Raw genomic sequence first — 18983 nt, forward strand, 5'->3', positions numbered from 1 at the left:
CTTTCTATAATTTACACACACACAAAAAGTCGCCAAATCCTCCTTGATCTAACATTTCTTCTTTGCTCCTTGGCAAGAAAATACATCATTTTCTTCCCCACCAAAGGAAGTGGCTTAGCAATTTTGGGTGAAGATAGGATATCAGGGCACTGGCTGGGATTGCAAAGCGGAGTCTTCTGGGGGACACATTTCCACACCAGAAATCCGTGGCAGGATGTGAGACATTATTATTGCTGAATTTACACAGAGCTGTCAAGTTTCATTACGAGACCGGGTGGCATTTAGACTGCTATTTAGGCCAAGACATATTTAACTCTGTCCTGATGGTTCTGAGGTGCCGTCCAGCACAACGGGACATTCTCCACGCTGCCGAGGACTCCAGCACTGGCCAGATGAAAATCTGCTCCTGTTCATTCAGCGAATGGTCACCGATCCCCTGCCATATGCTGGACGCTGTGCCCAGGGTGCGGGGCGTGTGGAGACAGTTCAGACACGGTCTCTCTTTTCCCCAGGAGTTTAGTCTCCAGCAAAGGACATGGTGTGTGTGTGAAAAACTCGAATCACAGGGTGGAGAGGGAGGTGCAGAGGAAGCCATGGCAGTTCCGAGGCTGGAATGGAGGCTGGAAGCTCACTGAGCCTCTGGGGAAGAGGTGAACTCACCTGTAGAGGGTCTGAACCTGGGACTACTGAGGGGATAAAAATCTTTGTGTATCAGTTGGGACTTTTGGGATTTTAAGTGATAGAAAACCAACTCTCATTGACTTTAGCAAACCCCCCCCCCAAAAAAAACCAGAAAACAAAAATAACAACAGAAAGATTTCTCGGGCCATTCACCTACAATGGGTGAGGTGTGTTTGTCAACCAGCGTATCTAGATCCAGATTCAAATGACGTCTTCGGATCCCTCTCTCTCTCTCTCTCTTTTATGTTTCTGCCTGAGATGGTTCATTTCCCACCATGAGATGCGGAAAAGCATTATCTGAAATAGGTGTGGGATTCACATACTTTTGTGACCATTTCTCCTTAAGAGACACAGTTTATCCCCTCTACCTGCAACTGGTCCCAGAGAAGGAATCTGATGGGATGAGCCTGAGTCACGTACCCACCCCTGAAACCCATCACCTTGGTCTGAGATCCTCCTGTTGGCCAGGTAGGGGAAGTTCCAAGGAGATGAGTAGTAGCCAGAGTCAACAGCTCTGACTGCTTTCCCAGTGTATAGGAGCAAAAGCCAGAGAGTGGGAAATCACAAGGACATGGTGAGTTGTTTGGGTTTGCTCCAATGCAGGATATGTGAGGAATAGTTTTAGGAAGCAAGGTTGGAAGTTAAATTTGGCCAAGGAGTGTGGATTTTATTTCCGGACAATAGGGACCCACTTTAAGCTTTTGAACAGAATTTTACATAATCGGAAGTGAGGTTTCGGAACATTTATGTGGCAGGTGGACTTGATGTAAGTGTGGGGGGATGATATACAGGGAATCTGGAGACCAGGTAAGAAGTTATACCCGTCAGCCAGGAGCAAAGTGAGTACTGTTGAAAGTATTCAGGTGGTAAGCGAGGGAAATAAACTCTGAACGACTTAATTTAAACAAAAGGAGGTAACAAAGAAGGAATAATGGGACTTTAAAGTAGAAGTTGAGCCTCCCAGGTTTGGAAAGGTCAGAAGGTGAGGCATAGTCATTGATGGAGGAAAGTTACTGTTAACCTTGTGCCAGATGGGACCATTCCTGGGCTCTGTCTGCATAAAGCCTGACACAGGGCTCAAACCCATGAGCCGTGAGATCTTTTTTTTTTTAATTTTTTTTTTCTACATTTATTTATTTTTGAGACAGAGAGAGACAGAGCATGAACGGGGGAGGGTCAGAGAGAGAGAGGGAGACACAGAATCGGAAACAGGCTCCAGGCTCTGAGCTGTCGGCACAGAGCCCGACGCGGGGCTCGAACTCACGGACCGCGAGATCGTGACCTGAGCCGAAGTCGGCCGCTTAACCGACTGAGCCACCCAGGCGCCCCGAGCCGTGAGATCTTGACCTGAGCCAAAGTTGGACACTTAAGGGACTGAGCCACCCAGGCACCCAGTCACATATCAGGTTTCAAATTCCTTAGAAGGAGAATCTGGTGGCTCGAGTTTGGGAAGCCACACCCTCTCTCCCACCAGATCTGTTTTCTGTGTCCAAAGTAAGAATAAATGTTCAGGTATATAGAAAGGAGAACTTTGTCAAAGGAGAGGACTCACTGCATGTCAGTAAGCCACCATAGGAGGGATGCGATCCTGTGGACCGTACCAGCATAGAAGGAAGCCTGGGTTTTGCTAGGGGAAGGAACATGAATATTCTTAAGTTTGAAATTAGAACAAAGTTCAAATGAAGGGTCTGCAGATGTGGCTTATTTCATTTAAAGTATTATTTTTAAATGAACTCAAATGCCTCTCGCTAGGATTTTCCCTGCTTTCCATAGGTAATCTTGCACCTGGCCCATTTCACTCGTGGATTTTACCTGCCCTGTCCTAGAAAGCATGAGACTTTGTGCTTCCTCCTGAGAACTCAACTTGGTGTTTTCCCTGAAAACAAAACAAACAAACAAGTAGAAATGGAATAATGGGAGTCTAAGCAGTATTCTGAAAGGTTAGGACTTCCTGCTAATATTCCTACAGTATCAGGGGCTTCAGCTGCAAATATATTACCGTTATTTATATTGTTGTAATTACATCCTGATAATAATTATTTCTCCCTAAACTCTAAGTGACTTTGAAGAAAGGATCCCAAGTTTTTTATTTACCGTCTGATCGCCTGCACGTTGCTGGCGTATACCCGGTACTCACCTAATATTTGTTTGAGTGGATGTGTTTGCTAAGAAATGGATTTGAAGCATTTCAGTTAGATGTGCTTTGGAGGGTTTAATACTGAGTGTTCCATGCCCCAGGAAAGCCCTTAGTGCTGGGAAAACTGGGAGAATTGTTCACATTTAGTTATGGAAGTCAGTCAAAAATGTATTAGTGATAAGCCCTCATCAACCTCTGACGAGTACTGCCATGAAGTTCTCAGCTACACTGGGTGGTTCCTGTCCACTGAATGTTTGTGTCCTCCAACAATTCATATGTTGAAACTCCAACCCCCAATGTGATGTTATTTGGAGGTGGGGTCTTTGGGAGCTGATTAGAGTCCCATGAGGTCATGAGGATGGGGCTCTCAGGATGGGATGGCTTCTAAGAAGAGGAAGAGAGACCAGAGCATGCTCTTTCGAGCTGCCACGTGAGGACATGGCAAGATGTCTGTAAACCAGGAAGCAGGCTCTTACCAGATGTGGGATCTGCCAGGGCTCCACCGTGGACTTCCAGCCTCCAGAACTGTGAGACACAAATTCTCATCATTTCAGCCACAGAGCCTGTGGTAGTTTGTTAGGGCAGCCCGAGCAGCCTCAGACAGTGGTGTTACCCATTTGACACGCGACTGAGCTTGACCCCCGAGGACTTGGGTGGCTTGCTCATGGGGACAGTGCCATAAATGGTGGATTTAAAACTCGACCTCAACTCATTTCCCCTGCATCTGCTCTTGTGTCTACAGTGTTTCCCAAGTTCAGAGTTCTGGGTTATGACTTCTTGTCTTCAGGAAGGTTATAGTCCAGCAGAGCAGGTAAAGCCATGTAGGTCATGAATGACATCAGGCCCGGAATCTCCCTCCATGTTACATTCATCAAAGAGTCATCTTTTATTTTTCCAGCAGATGGTATTAGCTGGGGTCGTCCAGAGAGGCAAAACCAAGAAGCTGGAAAGTCAGAGATTTATTACGAGGGACTGGCTCACAGGATTGTGGAGCCAAGAGGTCCCCCAATGTGCTGTAAATTGGAGGCCCCAGAAAGCCGGTGGCATGGTTCCAGGCAGAAGCATAGATGAACAAAGAAGGCATGAGAAAATGCTCTCCAAGCTTGAGGAGAGAGGGCAGATTCCCCTTCCTCTGCCTTTCTGTTCCATTCAGATCCTCAGTGGATTGGATGAGCCCACGCACATTGGTGAGAACCATCTTCTTTACTTACTGTACCGACAAAAATGCTAATCTCTTCCTGGAGACATTCTCACTGATGCAGCCAGAAATAGTGTTTTACCCACTATCTGGGCATCCTATAGCCCAGTCACATAAAGCTAACCATCACAAGGGTTTTCCGAAAGAGGTGTCTTTAAAAAATTCCCTCCACGTGGTTGGGACTACACATAAATAATGGGGGTGGCTGGTGGTCTAAGATTCACACCATGTGAACAATCAGTGTTAATCAGTGAGAGAGGTTGTATCTGATTTGGAGGTGTCGGGGAAATCTTTGTGGGGGAGGCATTATTAGAGATGGCCTTGAAGGGTGGCCAAGAAACATGGCGGAGGGGACGAGAAGGAGCTATAGCCACCGAATATTGTGTGGACAAAGACATGTGGCCTGGCTTCTTGTCACCCCTGTCTTGGGTTTGGTGTCAAGGGGGAGAAACATGGTCCTGAGTTGAAGATTAACGTGCTGCTTTTTGAATCAAGTCAATAATTGTTGAGCACGCTGTGCCCGATAGCATGATGCTAGAGAAACATGAACAACTGAAGCCAAGTCCTTATCTTTGCTTCTGTTGAGAGCAAATGTGTGAACGTGAAATTCTTAGGAAACAGTCAGGGACTATGGATTGCTAAGGGCTTATAATGTGAGGTGTGGATTAAAATGAGCTAAGAAAAGGAAAGATTATTAGGAAAGGCCACATGGGAGAAATGGAGCTTGATACTCAGCTTTGTGCACACCCCTGCCCCGCCAAAAAAAATATTGGGTTTGGGTTGAAGTTAGTGGGGAGGGAAGACACTTTGAGTGAGAGGGGTCTTGCTCTCCCTCTCGCTCTCCCTCTCTTCAAGAGGAAGAGAGGGAGAGTGAGAGTGAGAGGGAGCAGAGAGAGAGAGAGAGACAGAGATAGTAAGAGATGGGGGTAGGACCAAATATGTTGTGTGCTGGGAGGGGGAGCCAGGAGCGAAGATCAAGTACTGCTGAGCTAGGAAGGAAACGGAGGAATTTGTAGGACCATGCCCACTTTTTTTCAGAGAAGGTTAACTGAGGTGCAGAGAGGCTAATCGAGAATGGGTACCATTTAATTCAAAGTCTGTGGACTCTACTTTGGTTCACATAGTCCCTATAGCACTGAAACCAGCCAGGATTAATTTTGTTTTCAAGCAACAGAAAGCCCAAAACCTAAAAGTCACTTAAACATGAGAAGCATTGGATTTGTCCCTCGTGTAAACAAAATCCAAGGGTTGTCCAAGGCTTCATCATGATGTTCCATGATGTCAGGGACCCGGCCTCCTCTGCCTCTGGCTTTATCATCCTTAGCTGGTGGCTTCCACCTCACAGACCAAACTGACAGCGAGTGCTCCTGCCATCATGTCTGTATCCCAGCCATCAGGAAGGAGGAAGAAGCAAAGAAGGGTTCATTCCCTCCTTTATATGATACATGTTACCTGTTATAAATATTATGCCTTCTCCCCTGCTTTTGGCCAGAACATAGCCATGGGCATGCCTGGCTACAGGGAAGGCTGGAAAATGTATGCTTTATTGTAGAAGGCTATGTGCACAGCTAAAAATGGGGGTATTGATGACTAAGGCCAGAGAGGAGAGAGGATACTGAAGAACAACCAGAAGTGTCTGACACCCTGTGAGGCCTGTGGCACCATCGTAAAATTCTCCAAGCCTCTGTACTTTCTCCATGAAAGGAGAAAATCCACACTTAGTTGTTTGGGTAAAATTTCAGGCATATGGAAAGTATCTGGTACAACATTTAACACATATTAGTTGCTAAATATGTTTTTGTCCCTTTTTTTAAAAAAGTGGTTGTTATTACTCACATGTCCAAGGAGATGGGACAAGATCTTTGGCCTCCTGATTTGAAGACCGGGGTCTTTGTATGCAGTGGCACGGAGGGACAGGTTCTTAATTGTTTTCTGGTTTGTTAGTTTAATTGACTGATAGAAGCAGTAGGATTTTTTTTTTCCAATAATAATTTCTCAGGAAGTGCAGTGTGTTTGTGATTCGAGCGGAGGTGGGTGTCCTAGAAACCCACTGGCTTCCCCCTCCCCCCGAACTTCCTCCTGTGCCTTTGGGTTACCTCATCAGATCCCTTGGGATCCACCGAGCACGCGTGGGCACCCACTAGACAGAAGATAGAGGAGGGTCATTGTCAGAAGGCGAGAAAATATGATGAGACCTTTGTTTCCCTCAGTAAGTGGGTGATTAGCATCTCCTTTATGCCGGGAACCATTGCCCTTTCTAGAACGGGGTGCAGCAGAGAATGGGCAACAAATGCCCTGCCCCTGTGGGGCTCATGTTCCCGGGTGGGGCTATCCAGACATTCTTGGATGAAATCGCACGTTGAATTGATTCACATCAAGTCATTTTGCATATTGTGTTGGTGGGAGTGGGGTCAGGGGTGGTGAGGAGGCACCTTCCATGCACATCTGCCTGTTCGAGATCCTGAAGACCTGTGCTGCATAGACACAGGTGATCGAGTGAGCTCCTGGAAACTGCTTGCCACCTTACCTGGTTTTGTGGGGTCTCTTGGAATAGAAGCTCATTGGGTGAAATGGCTCCATGAGCCCCGGTGCCAGCCAGTTCCAAATGGTTAGGTGATGCAGAGTCACTAGAGGTTAATGGTGATACGTTTGGTGCTACGTGGGTGGTGTTATAAAATGCGATCCAGCATTTCTAAAACTTCCAGATCCCCCATCAGGTTCCTGAGAGAACCACTCATATAAGGAACAAGAACACATGTGAGATCCTGAGAAGCACGTTATTCGTGGACACTCAAGCTTCTGACGACTCCTGACAAAGTACAATTAGGGCATGTCTCTTAGAGCCTACTGGACATGTCCTGCTCCCCACATAAGCCTTGGCCGAGTGGTTCGGCTCTGCTGTCTGGCGACGGAGGCAGGGGGACGGTCATATTCACAGAGAAAGCTTCTCCCTGACTTACGTACTACAAGTCTTAGACTTGGAGGTTGCGTTACAAAAGGCAGCATGTGGGGCATGTCCCCCCAAACCACGGTCAGCTCAGATGTGCTCACCAAATGGAGACAGGAAGTCCAGGAGGCATAAAGGGGAGGGTGGCAGCCCTTTGTGCATGATAGCCTGGTCCAGGGGTCCCACAGGCTCCGAGCAATCAGACCAGTGCCTCTCTTTCCCTGGGGTGAGGGACTGAGGCAGCACGTCACCTCCCTTGAGGGACTGGGATTAGTAGCCAAAACAGTCCTCCAGCATCTAAAAGATTAAAGTCCCTTAATCTCAAATGTTCGGAGGAGAAAAGATACTTCTGTGAAACTGAGATGCTGGCTGCCATTGCACACCCCTCACTGACCTCATTATGGTCCATCGAAGTTCATCCCTGCAGTTACACAGTGGCGTGGCTGTTACAACCTGATTTCTACGGAAGGGGAAACAGAAGCTCTGAGAATGTAGGATGCTTTCCTGGGTTTGGAAGCAACAGCAAGACATAGTAGCCCCGGCCGAGTGGTTGCAAACTCAGCAGTTGCTTCACAGACTCGTCTCTGTGAGGCTGTCGCATGGAAAATAAGCACTGACCGAACAAGGTGCCGGAGGCCTATGTCTGTTCGTTTATTCCACAAATATTTTTAAGCTTGTACTGGAACACACACTGTCGTCGGTGTTTTAGAAGCATGGCGATGAAGCCAGACAAAGATTCCCTGCCTTGATGGAGCTTACCCTCTCCTGTGGCAATTTTTAAAACTATAGTATTGCTGGGCGCCTGGGTGGCTCCCATCGGTTAAGCGTCCAACTTGTGGTTTCGGCTCAGGTCATGATCTCATGGTTTGTGGGATCAAGCACCACGTGGGGCTCCAATACGGAGTGTGGAGCCTGCTTGGGATTCTTTCCATCTCCCTCTGCCCCTCTTCCCTGCCTATTCTCTCTCTGTAAATAAATACACATTAAATATATAAATATATGTGTACATATATACATATATGTATATGTATATGTATATATAATTGCTCAGCCAAGGCAACTGACATTATTATTTTGTAATCAGCCACAAGAGAATTTGAGTTTAAAGAGTAAATACTAAATACTTACCTCTTTTTTTTTTTTAACCCAGTAGTTTGTTTTTTGTTTTTTTTTTTCCCTTCTTGGTCTTTATGCTGTCGTTTCTGAGCCCGTTTGGGATACTGCCGGCCTAGAATATGGAAATCTGTGTGTTGGAGTGATTACATTTCTGTCCTGACATTTAAGTCATAGCCCTGAGGTCGTGCCTTTTGGTAATTGTTGAGGGGAAGTGGGAGGGCACCGATGAGCCTGTGAAATTGAGCACCAGGACAACTGGAGGCTTGCTGGAGAGAAGCAGGGCACGCTGCACGCTGGGAAGGGCTGGCGTGCGGGGCGAAAGCACTATGCGTGGGGCGTAAAGAAGGAAGAGTTTGGTGGCCATCAGGGGGTAGTTAATAGAAGATGAGGGGGCGCTCAGACACACATCAGAGTTGAAGGGATTTCCAGCCGCCAGGAGAGTGCTGCCCTGAGCAAAAAACGTTTTCAAGAATCGAGTGTCTTGAGGAGGTTGAAGAAAACAGAGACTCTGTTTTCAGAAACATGTAAATTACATCGCAGACGGAGAAGGGTGATACCCAAAGCAGTTCGAGGAGGCATTGAAGGCAGAGTGTGATTGGGGGTGGAGGAGGGGGGGACTAAAGCCCCAGGGGAATGTGGGAAATGGCAAAGCAGATGGAAAATTAACCAAAAATTGAGAAACACTAAGTGGGTTATGGTGGCATTTGTGAGACAGTAAGAGAATTAGAGTCTGAAGGCAAATAGTGAATAATAAATATGTCTAGGGAACATTTCAAATAATCAGATTTGGGAAGTTAAAGGAGACTTAGGACGATACAGCCAAAAAAGAGGAAATAGAAATCAGAGGGAATGAGACATTTTAAGCGATAGTGTGAGGAGCTTCTGCAGCCTATGTATGGGTAGCTTTTGACGGGAGAACAGAGGGACCCTGGAAGTAAGTGCATTGAGTGGCCACCATAAGCATGGCCTTAAAAAGACCATTGCATTTGGAGTGGGGGTGTTAGAAAATGTGACGGGGTGGAAAACTAGTAAAAAAAAAAAATGCATAGGAAATGTCTGTAAATATTAGCTACTATTTATTAGGTTATAGCTATAAACCAGGCATAGTAAAGCCGGAACAGTATTTTAAGGGCACCATCCCTAAACCCGGGAGTTAGGTAACTGTTAGCTCCAACCACATGCAGCTGTCTTGGCTAGTTCGTGCAGTGTAACCTGATCCATTTTTTACAAAGAAAGAAATGAAGGCTCAGAGAATTTTAAATACACTGCCGAAAGTGACACAGCCGGGAACACAAAGCCAGGCTTGGATTCCTGTTCTGTTGTCCACAACAGAGAAATAGCAATTCGTCCACATATTTATTCAGCATCGGCTTTGTACCAGGCACTCTGTTTGGCCCTCGAAATGCGATACTAAAGGCCTTCATGATGCTCACCATCTATTGGTTAAAAAATACCCCAAGACCAAAGACAGTCTAGAGCAGCTGTCTGGTAGAATGTAAGCCTCATGGAATCTTATGTTTTCTAGCAGCACATTAAACAAGGAAAAAGAAGCAGATGAAACTAATTTTAATAATCTGTTTTATTTCACCCAAGCTGTCTAAAATATTTCGATATGAAATCAACGTAAGGTTATTCATGAGATATTTTACATGATTTTTTTTTATACAGATTCTCCGAATCTTCTGTGTGTTATGTCCTTAGGGCTCACCTCTATTCAGACTACTTCAGGTGCTCAATAGCCACCTGTACTTGGTGGCTGTTATAGTAAACAGTTCAGGTCTAGAGAGAACTTGAAATTCAGGCCTAGTTTCTTTGCAGTCATAATACAGGAAAAATGGCCCTCTCTGTTTTTCAGTGTTATTTCTGATCTCTTCGTATCACCCATTCATACAGCACACAATGCAAGCAGTAGACAAGTGATGATCTGGACTTCAGCTTCATACACCTAAGTAGATACTAAAGGAAACTTGTTCATATGTATGTCACATAATTTACATGTTTTCTAGTTTAATGTTGTGTATGTCACTGACAATGAAAACCCCAGCTAGTTGGCTTTACCATCAGTCGTTGATAATAACACACAAGTGGACCCTCGGGAGACCCCTGGAGCCTCCACCCTGCTCAATTTTGCCAGCATGCTTTCCTGTATTTATTGCTCCTGATGGAAATGTTGAAGATGTAATTTGAAGCTTAGCAGCTGCCAGAATTTCTAATATTTTATCTGATCACCGAAAGTTTATAATCCATTTTAGAGAGATAAACAAAACAATGATAAGATTTTGCTGTTTAATACAAGTACCCAGCAGGTGTTAATGGGGACCAAGCAATGGGGTGTGTAATGGCATTTCCCTAGGTAAAGGATTTTGCTCTGGAGCTAGTTTAAATGGGAAGAAAGCCTGAGAAGATATGGATTCTCCTTCTTAGAAATTGGATGGGGGAATTGAAGGTAATAGGTGTTTGCATCCTGCCAGCTTCATAATGAAATTACCGTTTAACAAAAAATTTTGGTAGAGGTTCCCCCCCCCCAACCACACACACACAAGGGATTGAAGACTGTTAATAAAATAAAAAAAAAAAGGAAAAACTAAAGAACCTATATTAACATTGAGTATACAGACTCATTGGTCCAGAATATTAAATCTTAAAGGAACACAGAAAATTAGGGAGTGTGAGAACGTCCGTATAGTTGTTTCCATATAACCTGAAGAAGAGCCATCACATCTAAATAATCACCCTGCTCATTCCATCTGATCTCACTACAAGAGGGGAAAAGAGGAATGGGTGGAAGAAATAATGAAGGGGAATCAAAGAGGAGAGAGGCTTAAGTAAATTCAGCTGGCAAATCAAAAGAAGATATGGATACTCTGTGGTACACGCCAGCTCCGTGGATAAAATAGCAACTGTGGTGTTCAGTTGTGATATGTAATGCTGTGAGTGGCCCTCCCCGGCCTCAAGTCTATGGCAGAGCCAAAGCATTTGCTCTCTGGTCTGCCTTTTCCAAAAAGATAACAAACTGGATATTTCTAAAACTCTTGATAATTGACTGAAATTTTCAGTTCATCCACATTTGGGCCATTAGATAGATCCGTCCTGAGCTCTTTCCATCTCAAAGGGATGGACAAATTGAAACCTGGCTTGGTAGCTAATTTGATTCAACAACAACAACAGTGATAATAAATAAAAGACCTTAGTGAATTGGCTGGCCTAACCCTAAGTTTTGGGTAGCAAATACAGAGTGACTTGGCAACTGATTTCATACTAGCTCCTACTCACTGGTGGTCTTTGTCTGCAATATTTATATTGAAATTCCATGAACAGTGTTCCATCCTGTTCCATGGTTCTATGTCGTTGGCTTTATGGCTTCCTCCATGCAGCGCATCACCCCGCCTTTCCCCTGGCCATTCACCTAGCCAGCCCTTATTATCCCTTCCTGACACAATCCAAACGTTTCCACTTTGTTTCCTGATTCCAACTCTGCCATCAGAGCAGAGCCATTCTATTCCTTACGCTCTTCACCAGCCTACTTAATACAAATCTCTAATTTCATACTTACTGTCTTTATTCCAATTATTTATTGCAGGAATGTATTTGTTTACTTTTGTATCATTTTTCCTATCACATCTCTTGGCACAGGTCATGACACATAGTAGGTACTCAAATATGTCTATAGGTTGGATGGGTGGGTGGGTGAATGGATCAATACATGGATAGATGGATGGATGGACAGATGGATGGACGGATAGATGGATGAATGGGTGGGTGGGTGGGTGGGTGGGTGGATGGATGGATAGATACACGGGTGGGTAGGTGGGTGGATGGATGGATGGATATATGCATGGGTAGGTGGATTGACAGAATGATGGGTGGATGGATGGATACAAGGATGGATGGACTGACAGATGCATGGATGGAAGGATGGATAGATGCATGGATGGAAGAATGGATAGATGCATGGATGGGTGGATTGACGGATGGATGGATGGATGGATGGATGGATGGATGGATGGATGGATGAATGGACGGACAGATGATACAAGGATGGATGGACTGATGGACGGACGGATGGATGGATGGATAGATTCATGGATGGGTGGATTGACAGAATGATGGATGGATGGACAGATGGACGATAACAGGATGGATGGATGGAAGGATGAATGGATTGATAGATGGATAGATGCATGGATGGGTGTATTGACGGATGGATGGACAGACAGATGGATGGATGAATGGATAAATGGATGGATGGATAGATGCATGGATGGGTAGATTTACAGAATAATGGATGGATGGATGGATGGACAGATGGACAGATGATATAAGGATGGATGGACTGACGGATGGACAGATAGATGAATGGATTGATGGATGGATGGATAGATGCATGGATGGGCAGATTGACAGAATGATGGATGGATGGATGGATGGATGGATGGATGGATACAAGGATGGATGGACTGATGGACGGATGAATGGATGGATGGATGGATGGATGGATGGATGGATGGATGGATGGACAGACGATAGATGAATGGATGTATACACGGATGGATGACACTTGTGGTGATGATCTGTCAACATACTCAACCACCAAACATGAACTCCAATGCTACAATGGGCCACGGCTAAAATTAATCATGGGGAACAAAAGCAAAAGCCAAACTGGAAAAATACAAACAGAGTAATTTAGGTCCCCCTAGTTAGTGAGAGGTTTTTAGACATAAACAAAAATGTTGGAGTTGTCCTTCAATTCAGAGAAGCATTTTTACTTCTTCTCTTGGCAGGAAATCCAACTGCATGACTGCTTTACTTAAAACCTTTCATGGATCTCCATGGTCTTCTGAACAACATCCAAACCCTTTAGGGTGGTATTCAAAGTCGTTTACGATCTGGCTTCAGGGATTCTCTTCAGACAAATCCCACTGCCCCTCAGCTTACTAAGCTATTCCCTGCTTTCCCTAGCATGTGTCACTGCCTTTGCTGACTCTTCTTTACTCAGGGTGATTCTTTGGCTCAGAACTCTTTTCTCCCACCTCTTCTTAACCCTTTTACTCTCCTAGATTCCCCAGGAAGTGCCACCTGTATCCCTTAGGTTGAGTGAGCGGCCTTCCTCGGCATTCTTACATCTCCCACTCACTGTGCATTTGTGCAAGAGTGGTGTTCTATGTGCTGTCATTGTTTATGTGCCTGTGTCACAGAGCGGTAAAGATACCTGTAGGAGGGCGGACAGCCACTGCGGTTTTTATTCCTGTATCTAGAAGACTCCCCATAGGGTCTGACATACAATAGACATTCAGTAAATAGTTGTTGAATCAACAAAATACCTATGAGGAAATGATCACAGATACCTCGCATGCACACCAAATAGAGTGATTACTCTTTGCTCCTTCTAGAATCACAGTGCTTTATTTTTCTGTTTTTTAACAAACACTATTTGCAAGAAACTTGGAGAACAAAAAGACACACACACACACAAATAAAAGGTACCTGTAATCCCTCTGTGCATAGACCCGATTTTTATTCTCTTCTGTTTAACATTAAATAGTGAGCATTTTCTCTTCACCCTTAACTTGTCATCAAAACACGATTTAGAAAAAAAAACAAATAGTTCATTGAATGGATACACAATATTTGCTTTTTTGCCTTTTCCCCAGTTTCTTCACCTTGTCCTTGGAGACCTGATTCTCCCTCCGCACAACACAGTCTCCACTATGGCTGCCCAGGGGCAGACATGTGACCAGTTAGGACAGTCCCTGGTTTTAGAATTTTTTTCATAGTCTATTTCTCCTCCTTAATATTTTACTTCTTCAGCTGCTTTTGGTGTTAAGGGAATGTGAAGCAAGAAAATGCCATGGCCTTGAGATAGTCTGTCTGTCTGGGATCTCTGAATATTTCAACCCACCATACTACATTAACTGAGTATCTCCCAAGTGGTATGTTCCCATGCAAGTCTGACAGCTTCACCTTTTTCTTAAGCTGCAAGGAGAAGTGGAATCCTGGGGACCCCCCCACCCGAATCATGGGAGTTGACCTCTGCCTCCCTCCCTCCCTGTCTGCATCCACCTTGCCTACAGGCAAGGTGGCTTTGAGGGATGCTGGAGATAAGAGTATCACAAGGAAGACAGATGTTGTGCAATGAAAACACCTAGGCTAAGGGTTGACCATACGGATGTTATATAAAGCGGATGGTGAGGCGAGGCGTTGTCCTTGATGCCTCTCTCTCCCCCAACCTCCACATCACTAAACACCTGCTAAATATTCTCCACTTGGTCCTATTTGTGGCAGCTGGTATTTCTCCTCCTCCTCCCTTTCTTTTGGGGCCACAGCAGTTCCCAGGCCAACATCCTCTCTGACCTGGATAATAAGCACAATGTAACCAACCCCCTATGTCCCCTGCAACTCATTCTGTACACAACATTCAAGTCATATTATACAAGAAAAGTCAGATTGTACCACCTCCTTGATTAAAACCTTGAGTATCTTCCTACTGTTTTAAAACAAAAACAAAAGTCTTTAACATGGCCTGAAAAGTCTTGCTGTATCTCACCGATTCATCTTCTCAGCCATACCACCTCCCACATTCTTCTGTCTCTCTCTCTCTGCTTTGGTCTCGCTGGTTTGCAGTCAATCCCTCATGTGTACCAGTACAGGGCCTTTGCACGTGCTGCTGCCCTTTGCCTGGAATATGCTTATGTCCTTTTTTTTAACCTAGTTAATACTGACTCCTTATAGCCTTGCCTGACCCCTGTTTCACTTCCACATGGCACACTCACCTCTCTACTATATCACTTGTCATAGATCTGTAATTAATTAATGCCTGTCCTGTCCTTTAGACTATAAGCTTCATGGGGAGAGGGATCCTATCTGTTTCCTTACTTATCTTCATCCAAGTGGTTGCGTCCTGGCCTGTAGCAAATATCTAATAAGTATTAGTAGAATGAGTAATGAACAGATGGGATACTATTTCTTGGAAGCTGTATACCATGTGGTTTATGAGCAAGCAGCTTCCTTTAGGGAAGCCTATTAAAACATAATAGAACATGCTTTAAGACCCTCCTGTACTATCATTTGAACAGAAGTCTATGGGCATGGCAGGATGGAAGGGTCCATCCCATGTGCTAATTACAATTACTAATGCCTAAACAGGATTGGGGATTCTGAGAGTGATTACAGGTTCATGGAAACGAGTGCCTGGCCAATTAGCAGTGCCCACGCGCATACTAATACTTCCTTGGATAGAGGCCACCTGTCATGTGTGATGATGGCCACATAAGTCTTCACTTTCTGAGTGTTACGTTGATGGTGGCATCCGCTCATCTGACCTCTTGAATTCTTCCCTAAAGACACGTCTTTCTCTCTTCTTCTCTCTAGATTTATGGTCAACGTGACATGGGATGGCAAAGACTTGTCCTTCACTGAAGAAGGCTATCAGGTGCACCCCAGGCTGGTGGTGATTGTGCTGAACAAGGACAGAGAATGGGAAAAGGTGAGCATCCTTCGGCATGCCGCATATAGGGGAAAGATGAAAGCAGGGGCCACAGAGGGGCTCGGCTTACTCCTTTTCCTCACATGTTTTCTGCTGAGCGGCTCCAGATCCCATCCCACGACCAGGACCAGATGTTTCTTGGAACAAGGCAGACCAAATATCATAAGGTGCAGGCAGAATGCTTTTCCTGGGTAAACTGTGGTGATCGTGTGCTGTTCTGTGTGTCAGCTTCTCACATCTCATTAGGAAGGGTCCTTGAAGGACTTAGGATAAATAATGTAAAGACTAAAGTTTGGTTCATGTTGGTACAATAGACATGTTTGCTACAGAGCAGTGATCACACGAGTCTGCCTAAACCCCATATTATGTACCATAATTACACATTTTGCCATATGGAGGAACCCCTGTATTTTCTAGTCTTTTACTTTAAATCAACCCATTTCCAAAACTTAAGCATGTCACTTCTACAAATCACAGGTTGATTATATTTCTTGTAAAGCACATTTTATAGAACATGTATATTAACTATTAAAAAATGAAAACCACCACCGCAGGGAAAAAAATCATCACACGTCTTACCCAAGGCCGTGTCCTGAGTCAGAGAGGGGAGATGTCACAGGATTTACAGATGACGCCATGAGAACGATGACAGTATCTGTTCCACTTTCCCATTCTCCCACCAAGTTCCAAGTCAGTGGCCATACTATCACATAAAGAGCAGAATAAAAGAGATCAAAAGGAAGCCTGTGTCTTTATCTTGTCTTTTTTGACAAGCAAGGCATGGCTTCTAAATTGCTTCAGCAGCTTGAGATTTCTTTTCACTTTGCACATCAGATGGGCTTGAGAGATCCTAGGGGTAGGAAGATGCAGGATGTGGTGAGGAACCGTCCTATAATTAACTAGCATCAGAAAAAAGTTCTGTGCAAACAGATGCATTGACTCTGGACGATCAATGATGCATTCCTAGAAGGGAAGATGAAGAGAAAGCTTTGGAAGATTTTGCCTGCTACACCCCACAGCTACAAAAGAAACTTTTCTTCAAGTGCACTTAGGGAACTCACCAAAGTAGACTGTGTTCTCAAACATAAAACAAGTCTCGATATATCTAAAAGGATTGAAATAATGCAGAATGCTTTCTTTGACCACACAGTGTTAAAACAAAAGTTAATAATAAAAGTATATCTACAGGATCACCAGATGTTTGGAAATTAGGTCCGGCCTGTGAATAGCCCATGGGTCAAAGAAAAAAAGACATAAGAAAATATTTTGAATGAAATGACCTTGAAAAACACAGCATGTCAAAATTTGAAGAATAAAGTTGAATATGTGCTAAGGGGGAAATTTATAGCTGTGACGGCTTATAAATAGAAAAAATAAGGGAAGTGTAAAGTCAGTGATTGAAGCTTCTACATTAAGAAGCTAGGAAAAGAGCAAAGGGAACCCAAATGAAGTAGAAGGAAGGAAACAATAAATATAAGAGTAAAAATCAAAGTCAAATACAAATATAGAGAAAAATCAACAAAGCCAAAAGCTAGTTCTTTGAAAAGGTTAATGAAACTCGTAATTTCTAGCAAGAGTAATCACACAAAAGATAGAAAACACAAATACTAATAATCAGTACTAAAAATGTAAGAGGGAATATTAACACAGACATTATAGATCCTGTAGACATTAAAACGATAAAAAAAAAATTGGGAATAATGTATGCCAACAAATTCCACAATGTAGATAAAATGGGCAAAGTTTTTTTGGAAAAAAAAAACCAAACACCCACCAATTTCCAAAACTGACATAAAAAGAAATAGACTGAATTCCCTAAGTTTCTAAGCTCTAAACTTGCTAAGAAATTGAACTCATAACTAAAATCTTTCCCATTTCAAAAACAAGAAAAACTCCTGACCTAGATGGCTTCACTGTGAATTCTATGAGACATTTTAAAAAGAAATGACACCACTCTATGTAATATTCCAATATAGTAGTAATCAGAACCCAGCAATATATTAAAAAAGAATAATATATCATGGATAAAGGATGTTTATCTTATGAACTGGTTTAATGTTCAAAAAAATAAATCAGTCTAACTTACTGTGTTAATATAATAAAGGAATAAATTGCATGGTCTTCTCAACAGATGCCAAAAAAGCATTTGATGAAATCTAATATACCCATTCATGGTAAAGAGGGAGATTTCTCAATCTGATAAAGGTTATCTATGAAAGCCCTATAAGTAACATTTTGCATAGTGATAAAGTAATGAAAATAGATCTATAAACATACATTCAAGTGATTTGTGACGAATAATTATGACAGTGAGGGAAAAGAAAGTCCTTTTAATAAATGTTGCTAGATCAACCAGATGTCCATATAGAAAAAAAAAATACCTTAACCCATAGTTCACATTATACATAAAAATTACTTAACATAAATTTCCAACTTAAATGTAAGTTAAAACTGTCAAGTTCCCAGAAGAAAATTTAGGAGGGTATTGCTGTGATCTGAGAAAGTAGAATGCACAAGGCATTAAGCATATAGTAAAAATAATAAACTGGACTCCACCAAAATTTAAAAATTTTTAAATTTTGCTCATGTACCAACACGGTTAGAAAATGAAAAGGCAAGCCACAGACTGGGAAAAGAATATTAACTATGGTTTTATTCATACACACACACACACACACACACACACACACACACACACACACACAAAGAACTCCTATGAATCAATAATAAAAAAGAAAAACAACACAGAAGTGTGAAATTAAGTTAGACACTTCACAAAAGATATTACTCAAATGGCCAGTAAGTAAATGAAAACATGCTTAACATTGTCGATCATCAGAGACATGCAAACTAAGACCAGAATGATATTTCACTTCACACCTGCTGAATGGCTAAAATGAAAGACTGACAATACCAAGTGTTGGCAAGGATATGGAGCAACTGAATCTCTTAAATATGGCTGATCACAATGTAAAATTGCAATCACTGTGGAAAAGTGTTTGCCAGTTTCTTACAAAGCTAAACATACGCAAACCTTACAACCTAGTAATTCCACTCCTAGGTATTTACTGTAAATAAATATAAGCATATACCCCCAAAGTAATATTTGTCTAAGAATGTTCATTGCAACTTTATTTCTTCATAATAGAACATCAGAAGGAATGTCAATGTGCAGCAACAAGAATGGATAAATAAATTATGGTATATTCACAAAATGGAATGCTACTCATTAGTAAGGAATGAACTGGTAATACCTACAACATGAATGAATTGCCAAGCATTATGTAGAACAAAAGAAGGCAGACACAGAGAAATATACTATATAATTCCATCTACGTAAAGTTCAATAAGAGGCAAAACCAGTCTATGGGGTTAGAAACAGGAATGGTGGTTGCTTTTGTGGAGGAGGGGCATAGGG

General features: G+C 43.1%; 1 protein-coding gene across 1 annotated transcript in view; it reads left to right on the plus strand.

Annotated features, from left to right (window-relative positions):
- The window catches only part of GRIN2A (glutamate ionotropic receptor NMDA type subunit 2A), a 372891-nt gene that overhangs the window by 243269 nt on the left and 110639 nt on the right, over window positions 1-18983 (plus strand). Inside the window, exon 5 of the mRNA XM_058711579.1 lies at window positions 15451-15565. Coding sequence (XP_058567562.1) covers window positions 15451-15565 — 115 coding nt within the window. The remainder of the gene's footprint in view (window positions 1-15450; window positions 15566-18983) is intronic.

The sequence above is a fragment of the Neofelis nebulosa genome, chromosome 18 (genome assembly GCF_028018385.1).
Source record: "Neofelis nebulosa isolate mNeoNeb1 chromosome 18, mNeoNeb1.pri, whole genome shotgun sequence".
In the NCBI taxonomy this organism is placed as follows: Eukaryota; Metazoa; Chordata; class Mammalia; order Carnivora; family Felidae; genus Neofelis; species Neofelis nebulosa.